At 51.3% G+C, this 12,966-nt stretch overlaps 1 protein-coding gene across 1 annotated transcript; it reads right to left on the reverse strand.

Moving 5' to 3' along the window:
* Positions 1–665: 665 nt before the first annotated feature.
* Positions 666–12,316, reverse strand: Copz2 (coat protein complex I subunit zeta 2). Its single transcript, XM_075990938.1, has 9 exons — positions 12,189–12,316; positions 11,447–11,521; positions 8,248–8,329; positions 7,617–7,708; positions 7,133–7,188; positions 6,259–6,336; positions 4,621–4,672; positions 3,923–3,961; positions 666–994 (listed from the first exon to the last, which is right to left on the reverse strand). Exons 1-9 carry the CDS (start codon positions 12,288–12,290, stop codon positions 947–949), a joined length of 624 nt encoding a protein of 207 aa, XP_075847053.1. The 5' UTR covers positions 12,291–12,316; the 3' UTR covers positions 666–946.
* Positions 12,317–12,966: the final 650 nt, after the last annotated feature.

Raw genomic sequence — 12,966 nt, forward strand, 5'->3', positions numbered from 1 at the left:
TTTATAGGACTCTAGTGCCCAGGACACATGCCAAGATAAAATTCCGCGGTCCCAGGCACGCCAAGAAAAATAGCCAAACTATTCCTAAGTTTGTCAAAGTAAGCCCGACTCCACTTCCTTTCTGGAAGCTAGTAATGGAAAAAATGATTCAAGAATCCCTAGCGGAGCCATCCTGTGGGCACCGCAAACACAAAACGGGGGTACCATCTTCACTCCCCTTTCCTGGAAGACAATATTATTCTGTTACTCTTACTAATACCACCACACACTGTCGTATCTAGCCGCTCAACCACACATGGAACCTCAGGCTACCAGAGTGGTACCCCTCCTGTGCTAAATACTTCCCTTGACCCAACCCAGGCCTGACGACCCCATTCACAGATATAGCCCTCAGAACAGCTCTGGAAATCTGAAAAGACGCACCGCGAAAGCCCTTCTCTGAACACACACACACACACACACACACCCGCCTCTGAACACACACACACACACAACCCGCCTCTGAACACACACACACACACGCCTCTGAACACACACACACACCCGCCTCTGAACACACACACACACACACACACACAGCCTCTGAACACACACACACACCCGCCTCTGAACACACACACACACACACACACACACACACACACACAAAGCCAAGAAAGAAGATCTTTGGCAAGAAATTAAAGTTTATTAAGGCCTAGGGCTGAAAATGTGACCGAGGTCCGAGGGAAGGAAACTTTTCTGGTTCCCATGGCCCCAGGGGCAGGCCAGGGTACTGAGCAGGGTTAACAGAGCTGGGACCAAACTTTTGTTTCTTGGAATCCCTGGCAGAAGACCTCTGGGAGAGGCCTGAGAAGGCCGAGGGATCTCTCCTGACCCTTGAGGTCTCAAGGCTTTTGCAGGGACTGGAAAAAGGTTCTCTGGAGAGGGAGCCTCGACTCCAAGGTCTTCATTTCAGTAATGACCATTTAATTTGTTCCTTGGCTGACTGAAGGACCTGCAGAGAGGGAAGATGTTGGGAGAAATAGTTGAAATGTCAATCAATGAAGCCCGAGGTCGCCTCTCCAGCCCTGGCCACTAGGTGGCAGCAGCTTGCCACTACTTAGTTTAAAGGAGGCCAGGCAAACCCAAACAACTGCAGCCACACTCGAACAGGCTCCTACCCAAGCCAGTCCATGTGTGGGTGTGGCGGTGGCCCCTGCCTTCCCCGATCCATGCCAGGCTACAGAAGTGCCATCATCAGGCAGGAGCTGGGCTCAGCCTCAACCTTGCCGGTGCTCAGGTATTCAGCACCTTAACGAATATTGGGGTGTGTTCCTAGCACCCCATCCTGTTTGCTGATGGGGCAACAGCTGTTGATGTGTGGGCTTCTATTGCCAAGAAAAAAAACCTCAGCCCAACGTATGCCCTTTTCTGTATCAAGACTCCATCCTTTCTCCCCCCAAAATGTCCATCCCACACTGCATAAGTCACTTTCCTGTGGTCTCCCCGCTTCCTGGGGACAGGGACCTCCTCCCATCTTTCCCAGGGAACCCTTTCTCCACATTTTGTTGCATATCCACCTCTATAAGTTTTGTTTTTAATTAAGACTTCCCCTAACGCATAGGTGTGGTGCCTGTAATTTCAGCTCCTGGGAGTGTGAGGCAGGAGGATGATGGGTTCAAGGCCAGCCTGAGCTACACAGCAAGACCATACCAACCTTCATTCTTCGTTCATTTGGAAAAATAGAAAGTTGTTTCCTGAGACTGTAAGACAACATTCTAGGTTCTTCCCCTCCATGAACTGATTCATCTAGTTCCTTAAAATATTCTTTACAATCAGTGTGTGTGTGTGTGTGTATGTGTGTGTCCATGTGTGTGTTGTGTATGCGTGTGTGTGCGTGTGAATGCTACAGTGCACACATGGAGCTAACAGGACAGCTTGTGAGCCAAGCACGGTGAACCACGCCTTTACTCAGCGGGGAGGCGGAGGCAGGCCGGGATTGACCTTATGTCCTCAGGGTTGGTAGCGTGGCCCTTAGTCACTGCTATCTGATTCACATAACTGGACCAGGTGGGTTCTATTCTTCTGGGAACCCTGGAGACGCTGAGTAACTTGCCTTTGCCTTTCAACTTTGGCTGGTAGAGTAAGAGCGTAGGGTGACTCACATGAATGCATTTTCTTTTTGTTATCGTTGTTGGTTTGTTTTTGAAACAGAGTCTTGCTCCTTCTTTGATCCAAATCTGAGGCACTGGAATGATAAGCCTGCACCACCGTGCGGGTGCTGGGAAGTGTGGGGATCGCCCAGGGCTCTGTGCATGGCGAGCGATCGCGCTACATCACCAGGCCCGCTCTTGCTCTTCTTTTAAAGAATTGTATGTGTGTCACCAGGCGGTGGTGGTGCACAACTTTAATTCTGGCACTTGAGAGGCAGAGGCAGGCAGATCTCTGAGTTCGAGGCCAGCCTGGTCTACAAGAGCTAGTTCGGGGACAGCCAGGGTTACACAGAGAAACCTTGCTTCAAAAAACGAATAGAAAGCCGGGCGGTGGTGGCGCACGCCTTTAATCCCAGCACTCGGGAGGCAGAGGCAGGCGGATCTCTGTGAGTTTGAGACCAGCCTGGTCTACAAGAGCTAGTTCCAGGACAGGCTCCAAAGCCACAGAGAAACCCTGTCTTGAAAAACCAAAAAAAAAAAAAAAAAAACCGAAAAAAAACGAATAGAAATAAAGATAAAAAGGTCTCCTCAAGAGCAGCAAGTGCTCCTAACCACTGAGCTGTCTCTCTAGGTCTCCCCAACAACTCGCGTTCTTGTTTGCTCTGCTCAGCAACACCCCCGTTTTAGAATGTTTAATGTTTCTTGCATTTATTTACTTTAGTGTGCTTTTGTAGAGGTCAGCAAACACCTTGTGGGGAGTCAGCTCTCTATCGCAGCAATCAAACCCAGCTCAGCAGGCGAAGGCAAGTGCCTTTACTTGCTGAGGCGTCCCGATGGACTACTTACTTATTTATTTTTGTATTTTTCAGACACATGGCATTCACTCGGGGCTCAAACTTGACTTTGAACTTCTGATCCTATGGCCTCCACCTCCCAAGTGCTGGGATTATAGGTGTGAACCACCATGTCTAGTTGGTCTATTTTTTTTTTTTTTTTTTTTTTTTTTGGTTTTTCGAGACAGGGTTTCTCTGTGGCTTTGGAGCCTGTCCTGGAACTAGCTCTGTAGACCAGGCTGATCTCGAACTCACAGAGATCCGCCTGCCTCTGCCTCCCGAGTGCTGGGATTAAAGGCGTGCGCCACCACCGCCCGGCTTGGTCTATTTCTTTATTTTATTTTGGATAAAGTCTCATGCTACGGCCCTGGCTAGAGCCCGGGAATCACTGTGTAGCTCAAGCTGGCCTTGAATTTGAGATCCTCAGGCCTTCGCTTTCAGAGTGCTGAGATTATAGGTGTGAACCACTCTCTTCCAACCTCCTTCCACCATGAAAACCACCAGGCAGCCACATTCTTTCCCAGCAGATCATGAGGAAACATGGGGGACCAGAGGGCAGACGGGGTGAGGAGAATATTGTAGGACAGTGGGCATCGCACATGGTGCTCCGCACCGGTGTCACAAACTCATCTCACGGGGACGCATTAGGACTAGTTCATGCCAGGGAATGAAACTCCTTGGACATAGTAAGTCTTATCAGACCGACCTGCAGATGGTCAGAACTGAGGTCAAACCATTCGGCTTGACTAGCAGGAAGTCTGTGAGCCTGGAGATCCAATCTGTGGATAGTAACCAGGACACAGACACACACACACACACACACACACAGACACACACACACACACTTCAGTCAACAGCTCATTCCTTCTGTCCCACACCTCTGGTCTCTTAACTCTGTCTCCCCTGGAACCCTGGGCTCTCCGTGTCCTCTGGCCAAGGCAGATGCATGAGGCTTACCTGGGCCACACTCTGCTCTGTTAGTCCAGCGTCATCAGTCTGTGGGGAAGGAAAGTCACGGTCAGGAAAGAGAGGACTTGTTGAGTCAGAGAGGTGACGGCTTGCAGGGCGAGGGGTGCAGCAGTTAGCATGACCCCGGCCGGTACCTCTGTCTCTGCTCAGCAGACAGAGGTCCTGCAACCTCTTATCTAGATGCCAGGACCTCTGGTACCCCATCCTCCATTGCTGGGGATTAAACTTGGGGTCTCACACGTGCTAGCCAAGTGTTCTTTCTAACACTGAGCTGCATCCTTAACCAAACTGCGGGGAGGCTGATAAAGGGAGCTAAAGTTGGGGAAAGGTTTCACCAGGCTGCAGGCATGGAAAAACCAAACCAGAGCAGAAGGGTGGATCCCCAGTTCCCAGGGCTGCCTCCTGGAGTCATTTGGAGGATACAGTTATTGCTCCATTCAAGCTTCTCACCGGAGGGTGGGGAGGAGATGTTATTTGTTTGTTTTTATGAGGAACGAACAGGAAGATTTCCTCTTAGCAACAGACACCCCACAGGTGCCACCAATAACTGCCCCTAAGTGTGAAGTCTGCGTGGCTGGGCTCCCACCAGCTTTAACCCTGACAACCTGGTACCTAGGAAGGACAAGCAGAGAGGGGACAGGAAAGGCAGGCTGGAAAAGATAGGAGTGGGGTACAGGAAGGCTTACCCTAAAATTAACTTTCTGGATCACTTGCTGGGGGTCACTCTCCAGGATCACACTACAAGATCAAAGAAAATTGGGGGGCAGGTTGGTGATGTGATCTCCCTCTGACAAGCCACTTTCCGGTTTTTAATATATCCTATAGGGTCTCTCCTCTGGGGAACCTTCCCACAGGTGGTCCTGGAGTCACACGCGTCCCTCCCCCTGGGGGACTCTCAGCTCTGCTCCCTCTGGTCCACCTCCATGATCATCTCTGGGCAAATATTCAGCTGAGGGGCCTGTGAGACGGCACAACAGTTAAAGGTGCCTGCCACCAAACCTGACAACCTGAGCGTGATCCCCAGAACCCACGTGGTGGAAGGAAAGGGCGCCTGGAGCAGCTGTCCTCTGACCGCCACACTGTGGCACACACAGCGATCCAAGATCAAATAAATAAACAAAAATTTAGCTGGGCAGTGGTGGCGCACGCACTCTGTGAGTTCGAGGCCAGCCTGGTCTACAAGAGCTAGTTCCACGACAGGCTCCAAAGCTACAGAGAAACCCTGTCTCGAAAAACCAAAACAAACAAACAAACAAAAAATGTAAAAAACCAAAACAAACAATAATACAATTGAAAAAAAGGACAGTCTGGTCAAGCTGTGTAGGCGCTGTGAGGGGGGCTAGATCTTCTCATGTTTACAATCCAGCCATCAGCACACCACCAAGCAATAGCAGGCAGTTAATACAAGCCAAAGGGGGAGGGAGGCGGTCTCAGGGCCCCACCTCCCAGAGGTCCCTGCCCTCAAGTTGGGTGATACAGTACCATGGAAAGAGCATAGCCTCTGAAAGATCTCATGCGCATGGTTTTAGATCTTCACCCTTCTAATCCCTTTGGTGTATGTCCTTGGATAAGTTACTAGAATCTCTGAGCCTCTGTTTCCTCCCCTGTAAAAAGGGCAGATGTTTCAAAGATGCTATAATTGCTGCACCTCCAGCATTGAGGCAAGAGGGCAAGGGGTGGGAAGACGCTCGAGAAGTTGCTGCTACCATTTACTGCAGAATCAGACCTCTTTTCTTCCCTGATTATTGTCCCCTCTTCACGGAATTCTACTAACCAACTTTTCTTATCAGTAAGTCTTATTACTTATTAGTAAGTCTGCCAGCTTACTAATGAGAAGCAATATTTACTGAGGAAAAAGACAAAAAGAATCCTCAGATGAGCAATGAGAGCGATGGGCTTTATCCGCATCGTTCGTATGACTCTTGCCATCGTGTGTGACAGCTTCCTTTTAGCCCCATTTTAGTGATGGGGAAAGTAGACTCAAGGAGAGTCAGTGTCACGTGAATCCAGCTGGCATTGGCGGGGGATCCTCTGGCTGAGGTCCTTTCGAAAAGGGACAGGTGTCTATATTCTTCCTCAGCCTGGAGATCAACCTGGATTTCCCCAAACTCGACCTATACAGCTGCCTGCTGCAGGTGGCTAGCAGGCTACCCCTGCTTTGGCTTGACTTTGGCTAATCATGATAAGGGAAGAAGATTTGGGGACCTGGTAGGAATATGTGGGAGAAGGGAGGATGAGTTGGCCAGAGAGCTGACCAGAGTGCTCCCAGCACTGAGTCCACAAAGATCATTCTGAGTATCGACATCTCTCTGTCTCCTCCTCACCCGCCATCTACGATTTCATCCAGCACCAAGAAGGCTCCATCCATGTTCTCCATCAGCCAGCGTTTCTCCACGTTCTTCCTGTGGGCAGACACAAGCGCCTGAGCCTCCAGGCCCTCCCCAAGAAGACCCGGGCAGGAGGATACCGGGCAGTGGGGGTAGAGCCGGTGCCAGGGACTCTGAGCACAGAGCAGGCGGCCATCGTAGGTTGGTTGGTTCAGTGGGTCTCCACCTTCCTAATGCTGCGACCCTTCCGTACAGTTCCTCATGTTGTGGGGACCCCCAACCATAAGATCGTTTTGTTCCTTGATAACTGTAATTTGCTGCTATTAGGAGTCATAATGTAAACACCCTACACTGGACTCCTGTGAGAGGGGTTGCGACCCACACTCTAGGCTATGTTCCTGGCCTAAGGACCAGTACTGATGGGGATGCAGGGAAACCGACTCTGAGCTTAAAGTTAGAAATCCTGTTTATAGCGGGCCATGGTGGTACTCACCTGTAATCCCAGCAAGCAGGAGACTGAGGAAGGAGGACCGAGTGGGAGGCCAGTGTGGCTATGTAACCAGACTTTCCTCTCCCTCTCCCTCTTTCTCCCTCTCTCCCTCTCTCCCTGCTCTTCCTGTGTTTAGAACTTGTACTGATTTGAGTTCTGTGACCTCAGGTAACTCAGTGTCTTGAGAGCTGATATCTGATCATCCTCTGCGCATGGCTCTGCCTGGGACACCACGGACATCAGGGGCCTTGGAGGAAGCCACTCCAGTTCTAAGACCAGCCGAGAGTTCCAGGGAAGACAGCAGGGCGGAAGAGCCTTGCTTCTGGGACAAAGAGAAAGGCCTGGGGCCTGGGGCCCTAGGGTGCAGAGAATCTCACTTACCTAAGGATGTGGCTCAGAGAGTCAAACAGGCAGGCGAGAACAGACATGAGCATCAGCTGAGGAGGAGGAGGGTGTGGGAGGAGGAAGAGAAGAGAGCTGAAGCTGAGAGGCCCCAAGCAGGCCCCTGAGCTCCCGGTGTGGGCCCTGCGGGAGGGTGGGAGCACTCCCTTGTCAGACAGGGCTTGGCTGGAGGCTAGCTGCACTTTGACTCAAGGGAGGAATTCCCCTTAGGTTTGAGCTGGGGCACACTGGAGTGCTCCCTTGGAAGACATACTGGGTGTCTCCTTCTCTAAATATGTTTAGAAAGAATTAACAGCTACAGAAAGTGCGATGATCCATTTCTGGTCCCCAGGGGACCTAAGGAGACCCATTCTGGCTGCCCTTCCACCCCCAGATCCTAAAGGAAGGATAGCAATGGGAGCATCCAGAGCCCACCTCCACCCCAGGACAGACCCTCCTTTGTCACCCAGCCTTCTAGATTCACCTCGTTCTCAGAGGAAGAGCCCACCACATACAGGAGGAGGTCAATGCTGCTCTTGTAGACGATAGTCATGCCCCCGAAAAATGCGATCTCACCTAGAAGCAGAAAAGCTTTTAAATCGGCAGACCCCGACCCCAGCCTGGGGCTAGCCTGGTCTCCACTCCCCTTGCCTCTCCTTTTGCTTCCCACTTCCTTTCCCAAGGAACTCTAGACAGACCACCACTACCAGGAGGCTGCTCTGGGTGTCCTTGGTCCCATCCCTTGGTGTGAGTGGTCAACGCACCCAGCCTGCAGTGGACCTCCCACCCACCCTCCATCCCATGCAAGGCCCTGGGACCTGGTCCAAGTGTGTGTGTGCATGTGTGTGTGTGTGTGTGTGTGTGTGTAGCGGGGGTCACAGCACAGTGGTCTCCTCAACCAAGAGGGGGGTGGGGGTGAGAGTGATGGGGAGTGAAGGCCCCCGGATGAAAGGAGGGAGTGGAAAACAGCTGGGGAAGAGAGGACAAAGAGCCTCCGAGGAGAAGGGGCTGTGGATGTGGAAGGCAGGCAAGGACAGATGTGTTCAGATGGAGAAGATGACAGACACTGGTGGTCAGTTATCTGGGAGTTCCAGAGGAGGAAGGGCAGGCGTTACTTTCAGCGCGGCTGGTCTTGTTGAAGACGTTTTTCTCAAAAACCATCTGCTCCTTCATGGAGGGAAATGTGTCGTCATAATACTGTGAGAAAGAGAAGGAGAACGGCCATAGCCCTTGCACAGAGCCAGCTCCAGCCGTGGAAGGGGCGTAGCAGGGATGTTGGGGCTGGCTAAGCTGCACCTCCTTGTCACCTCCCTCCAGGCCCTTTCTGTTTCCAGGTCCCCATAAACAAATTCCAAGCAAAACAAACAAACAAACCAACAAAAACCAAAGAGAAATATTGGGGCTGCCTTTGAAGTCTTCGTTTGATTTTCTTCCTCTCTCCCTTCTCCCCTTCCCCTCTCTCTCCTTCCTCTTTCTCCCCCTCCTCTCTCTCTCCTTCCTTCTTCCCTTTCTCCCTTCCTTCCCTCCAGCAGCGCTGGGGTTGCAAACCAGGACTTCATCCGTGCTAGCAAAGTGTAACTCGTCCACCACTGAGCTGCATCCCAGCTTGTTTTTTCTTTCCCAAGTCTTTCTTCCCTCCCTCCCTCCTTCCTTCCTTCATTTTCTTGAGGTCTGGCAATGGAACCCAAGACCTTATGCAAGTAAATGCGTTTCCACTACCTGCATTCTCAGGGCCTGCCTCAGTTATTTTCAAAGCAGAGTCTCATTGTGCCAGCCAGCTGACCTGCTATATGTAGACCAGGCTAGCCTCATTTTCTTTATATATTTTTAATTCTTTTTTTTAAACATTTACTTATTATGTATACAATATTCTGTGTGTCTGCCTGTAGGCCAGAAGAGGGCATCAAATCTCATTTCAGATGGTTGTGAGTCACCAAGTGGTTGCTGGGAATTGTGGGAATTGAACTCATAACCTTTGGAAGAGTAGGCAATGCTCTTAACCACTGAGCTATCTCTCCAGCCCCTTCTTCTTCTTAGGTTTTTTTTTTTTAGACATGGTTTCTCTGTGTAGCCCTGGCTCTCCTGGAACTGAGTCTGTTGGTCAGGTTGGCCTTGAACTCACAGAGATCTATCTGCCTCTGCCTCCTGAGTGTTGGGATGAAAGGCATGCGCCACCACCACCGGCTTATCCTCAATTTCTTAACATATAACAAGGATAGACTCTTCTAGCAGGTGGCCCCAGAGGCTTTAGCAATGCCAGTCCATCTCTGCCCATCTGCTAAAGCAAGGTGTGCTCAGCTCAATTTTCTGCATGTGAATTTTCAGTAGATAATCCTTCAGCTAAGTTAGCAGATTCTCTGCTTGCTTCTACCAAGGTGAATATTATGAAGACTAAGTTTCAGTTCCAACAAATGAAAAAGCTTTACTATTTTTCATATCTAGTTTAGATGTTCTATCTAGGTATAGTGGCATATACCTGGAATCCCAGCACCAAGAAAGAAGTAGGAAGATCAGGAGTTCTGGGCCAGCCTTGACTACATGAGACCCTGTCTCAAAAAAAAAAAAGTATGGCTAACCAAATAGTCTTAGCATTTAGGAAGCTGAGGCAGGATCACTGTGACTTCCAGGCTAGCGGGGGCCACACAGTAAATTCCAAGCCATCCTTGGTTATAGTGTGAGTCCCTGTTTCAAAAAACAAAATAAACAAACAAAAATATCCAGGAGTCTAGTTAATCCCAGTGAATTTTCGAGTTTCTGAGTCTAGACTGGTCTATGGAGTGAGTTCCAGGAGAGCCAGGGCTACACAGAGAAACCCTGTCTTGAAAAAACAAAAAAAAGGGCTGGAGAGATGGCTCAGAGGTTAAGAGCACTGGCTGCTCTTCCAGAGGTCCTGAGTTCAATTCCCAGCAACCACATGGTGGCTCACAACCATCTGTACTGACATCTGGTGCCCTCCTCTGGCATGTGGGCAGAGGCAGAATGTTGTATACATAATAAATAAATAAATCTAAAAAAAAAAAAAGGAAAGGAAAGGAAAGAAAAGAAAACCAACCAAACAAAAAAGTTAGGGCAAGATGTTATATGCTTGCCTGTGATCTCAGCACTCAAGAGGCAAAGGAAGAAGAAGCAAGACAAGTTTAAGGACAACCTGGTCCACAACAAAACAAAACAAAATAAAAGGATTATATTTCTGCACAGTTAATTGTATCAGTGGCAGGAATATTATCTATCTCTCATTTATTTATTGGAATTGGTTTGTTTTTGAGACAGGTCTCATTATGTATCCCTGGCTATCCTGGAACTGACTTTGTAGACCAGGCTGGCCTCAAATTCATAGAGATCAGCCTGCCTCTGCCTCCAGAGTGCTGGGATTAAAGGTGTATGCCACTGTCTGGCCTTCAGTGGCAGGAGTTTTAGGGCATTTTTCTTTCTAAAGTTTTTTTTTCTCTTTTTTAAAACATTTATTTAGTTGAGTGCGAGTGTGAATGAGTGTGTGTGTGTGTGTGTGTGTGTGTGTGTGTGCATATTTGTGAGGGGGCAGAGTACGGAGAAGTCAAAGACAACCTGATGGAACTTGTTCCGTCCATAGTGAATTCAGGATCCAACTCAAGCTGTAGGCTTGATGACAGACAAGTATCCTTATTCCCTGAGCCATCTGGCCCACCCTGTGACTTTGCTTCAAATTTAGTTTTAGCTCATCTCACCCAGGCCATGTAGGATGGATGCCAGATAACAGAAGGAGAGTCCCATGAAAACCTCAACTTCAAGCCCCGAGTCTGCCTATCAGTTATGACACTAACCCTGTGACCTCGGGCAACCTGTTTCGTTTCTCTGCGCTTCATTTCCCGCATCTGTGAAGCTAGAGAGTGGGAAGACAGGGCCTCGCAAATACCACCTAAGTCTAAATACTCATGCTAGACCCTTCGTGTTTACCGAGCTGAAATACAAAAGCACACAGGTCGCTTGTCTCCAGTTTAGGGACGGGGACTCCTAGGTCCCAGCTCATCTCTCCACTGATCCCTTTGATGGAGCTTCTCACGCTTGCCCCGGGGTGCAGCCGGCCAGAGCAAGAACAGCGAGAAGACACGAAACCACGTCAGGAAACACAGTAGAGGTAGAGGGGATGCCCCTCTTCCCTGCCAGCCGTCAGACTGATAAGGCATAGCGGGGACAGAGTGACTTCTAGGGAATCTAGGTTGGGCTGCTCTGCCATCCAGAAAGCAGTTTCTCCTAAAGGAGTTAAATGGGCTGGGTGGGGACCGCTTGTCTTGGACGTGTGGCACTGTCTTCAGGGTTGCTGTGGTGAGGGGTTACCTTGGCCAGCAGCCTTCGCCCATCATTATCTAGGATGAAGACAGCCTTGATGGTGTAGAGAGAAGGTTCCTGAAACTGACACAGGAAAGGAACCTCTGACTCAAAGTGGACCCGTATCGTGGGCTCTCTGGAGTCAGCGATTCCCCCAATCCACAGCTGGTTCCAGCCCAACCCTGTGCCACATGGACCATTTCCGGTGCCCACTCTACTCCCAGGCAGATGTTCCACTGCAGGTCCGAGGAGCGGGTGCAGAAAGTCCTACCGGGCCCAAGTTCTGTCATGCACTGACTGCTCCAGAGCCCGAGTCGGAGTGTATCACAGAACCTGGGCCCGGGGAACAGCGGCGCCGAGCGAGCCTCCGTGTGTGCAGCTGACCCCAAGCTCCAGAAGCGCGGCCATCACCCTGCAGCAAGGGAGCCCAACCAGACCACCTCGCCACTCCCACTCCTCCCTCGTCCCGCCAGAATCTCACCCCCAAACCCATCACCCCAGTCAGTCCCTAGCACTGCTGTGAGTTCCCCCAGAACTTCAGCCCCGCGACACTCCACTCAGGCCAGGCCTCCTCACCCACCCCCCTCCCGTGCGCTCCAGGACGAACTTTTTCTCCCCTCCTCGGGCCCGGGCTCCCTCTCCGGGGCTGGGCAGTGGTGGCACAAAGTTCCCAGCTCGGGAGCCCGAGGCAAGTCGGCTGCCCCCGACCCCAACCCTGCCGCCCGGGGACCCAGCACCCCAAGCTCCGTACCCGCACTTCTGTGGCTCGGGTGGGCGGCGCTGCGCCCCCGGCTTGGGCGGCCGAGGCCCCCTCCCCCGGGTGCGGACGTGGCCAGGCCTCCGGCCGCTGCATTCCGCTTGCTGCTCGCAATGACAGCGCCGCCCCGCCCCGCGCCCGTCCCCCCGCGGCGCCGCCCCTCCGCCCAGTCCTGCGTGGCTGGCCTCTGTGTGTGTCCCCTCTCTCTGAGCGAGCTTTCTGTGCTGACCCTCACTCTGCAGACCCTCCTCTCCCCACCTGGCTTCTTTCTCATTCTTCTCCCTGGAGCCCTTTCTGCATCTCCAAGTCTCTCAGGTAACCCAGAACCAACTACTATTATTCCCTCTTCTGGCCTCTTTTGGTCCTGGGGCGGTGGGGCCTGTGGCTTTGGTTCATAGAGGTCTCCACGTGGCTGCCCTGGGCCAACCCGAATCACAGGTGAGACTTTTTTCAGGACGCCCAGATGCCATTGGGACAAATATTTCAAGTCACCTTTTTGGATCTCAGGACAAAGCTTATCAGAAAGACTAGGTGGCGACCCCCTCCGTGGAGAAGAGTTCTCTTCCTCTCATACTAATCTGAGGAAAAGAGCCATGGGCTAAGGGACACCTCCCCCAGATATTTCAAGACCCAGAGGTGGATAGGGCAGGTAGTATATGCCCATAATCCAGCCTGAGCCTGTGGACAACCTGGCCAGAGTCCACTCACACACAGCGAAGGAGTGAGCGGAGCTTGGCCAAGCACTCAGAAGGCTGATCTGATCGACGTTCCT

Source organism: Microtus pennsylvanicus, chromosome 11, assembly GCF_037038515.1.
Source record: "Microtus pennsylvanicus isolate mMicPen1 chromosome 11, mMicPen1.hap1, whole genome shotgun sequence".
Taxonomy (NCBI): Eukaryota; Metazoa; Chordata; class Mammalia; order Rodentia; family Cricetidae; genus Microtus; species Microtus pennsylvanicus.

Bases quoted from the DNA above. Each gene is read 5' to 3' on its own strand.
- Copz2 (XM_075990938.1), bottom strand. From the start codon at position 12,290: ATGCAGCGGCCGGAGGCCTGGCCACGTCCGCACCCGGGGGAGGGGGCC. The intron at 7,709-8,247 runs GTAACGCCTGCC...TTCTGCTTCTAG, and splicing joins CAAGACCAGCCGCGCTGAAA to GTGAGATCGCATTTTTCGGG. The intron at 3,962-4,620 runs GTAAGCCTTCCT...CCTTCCCCACAG, and splicing joins TCCAGAAAGTTAATTTTAGG to ACTGATGACGCTGGACTAAC.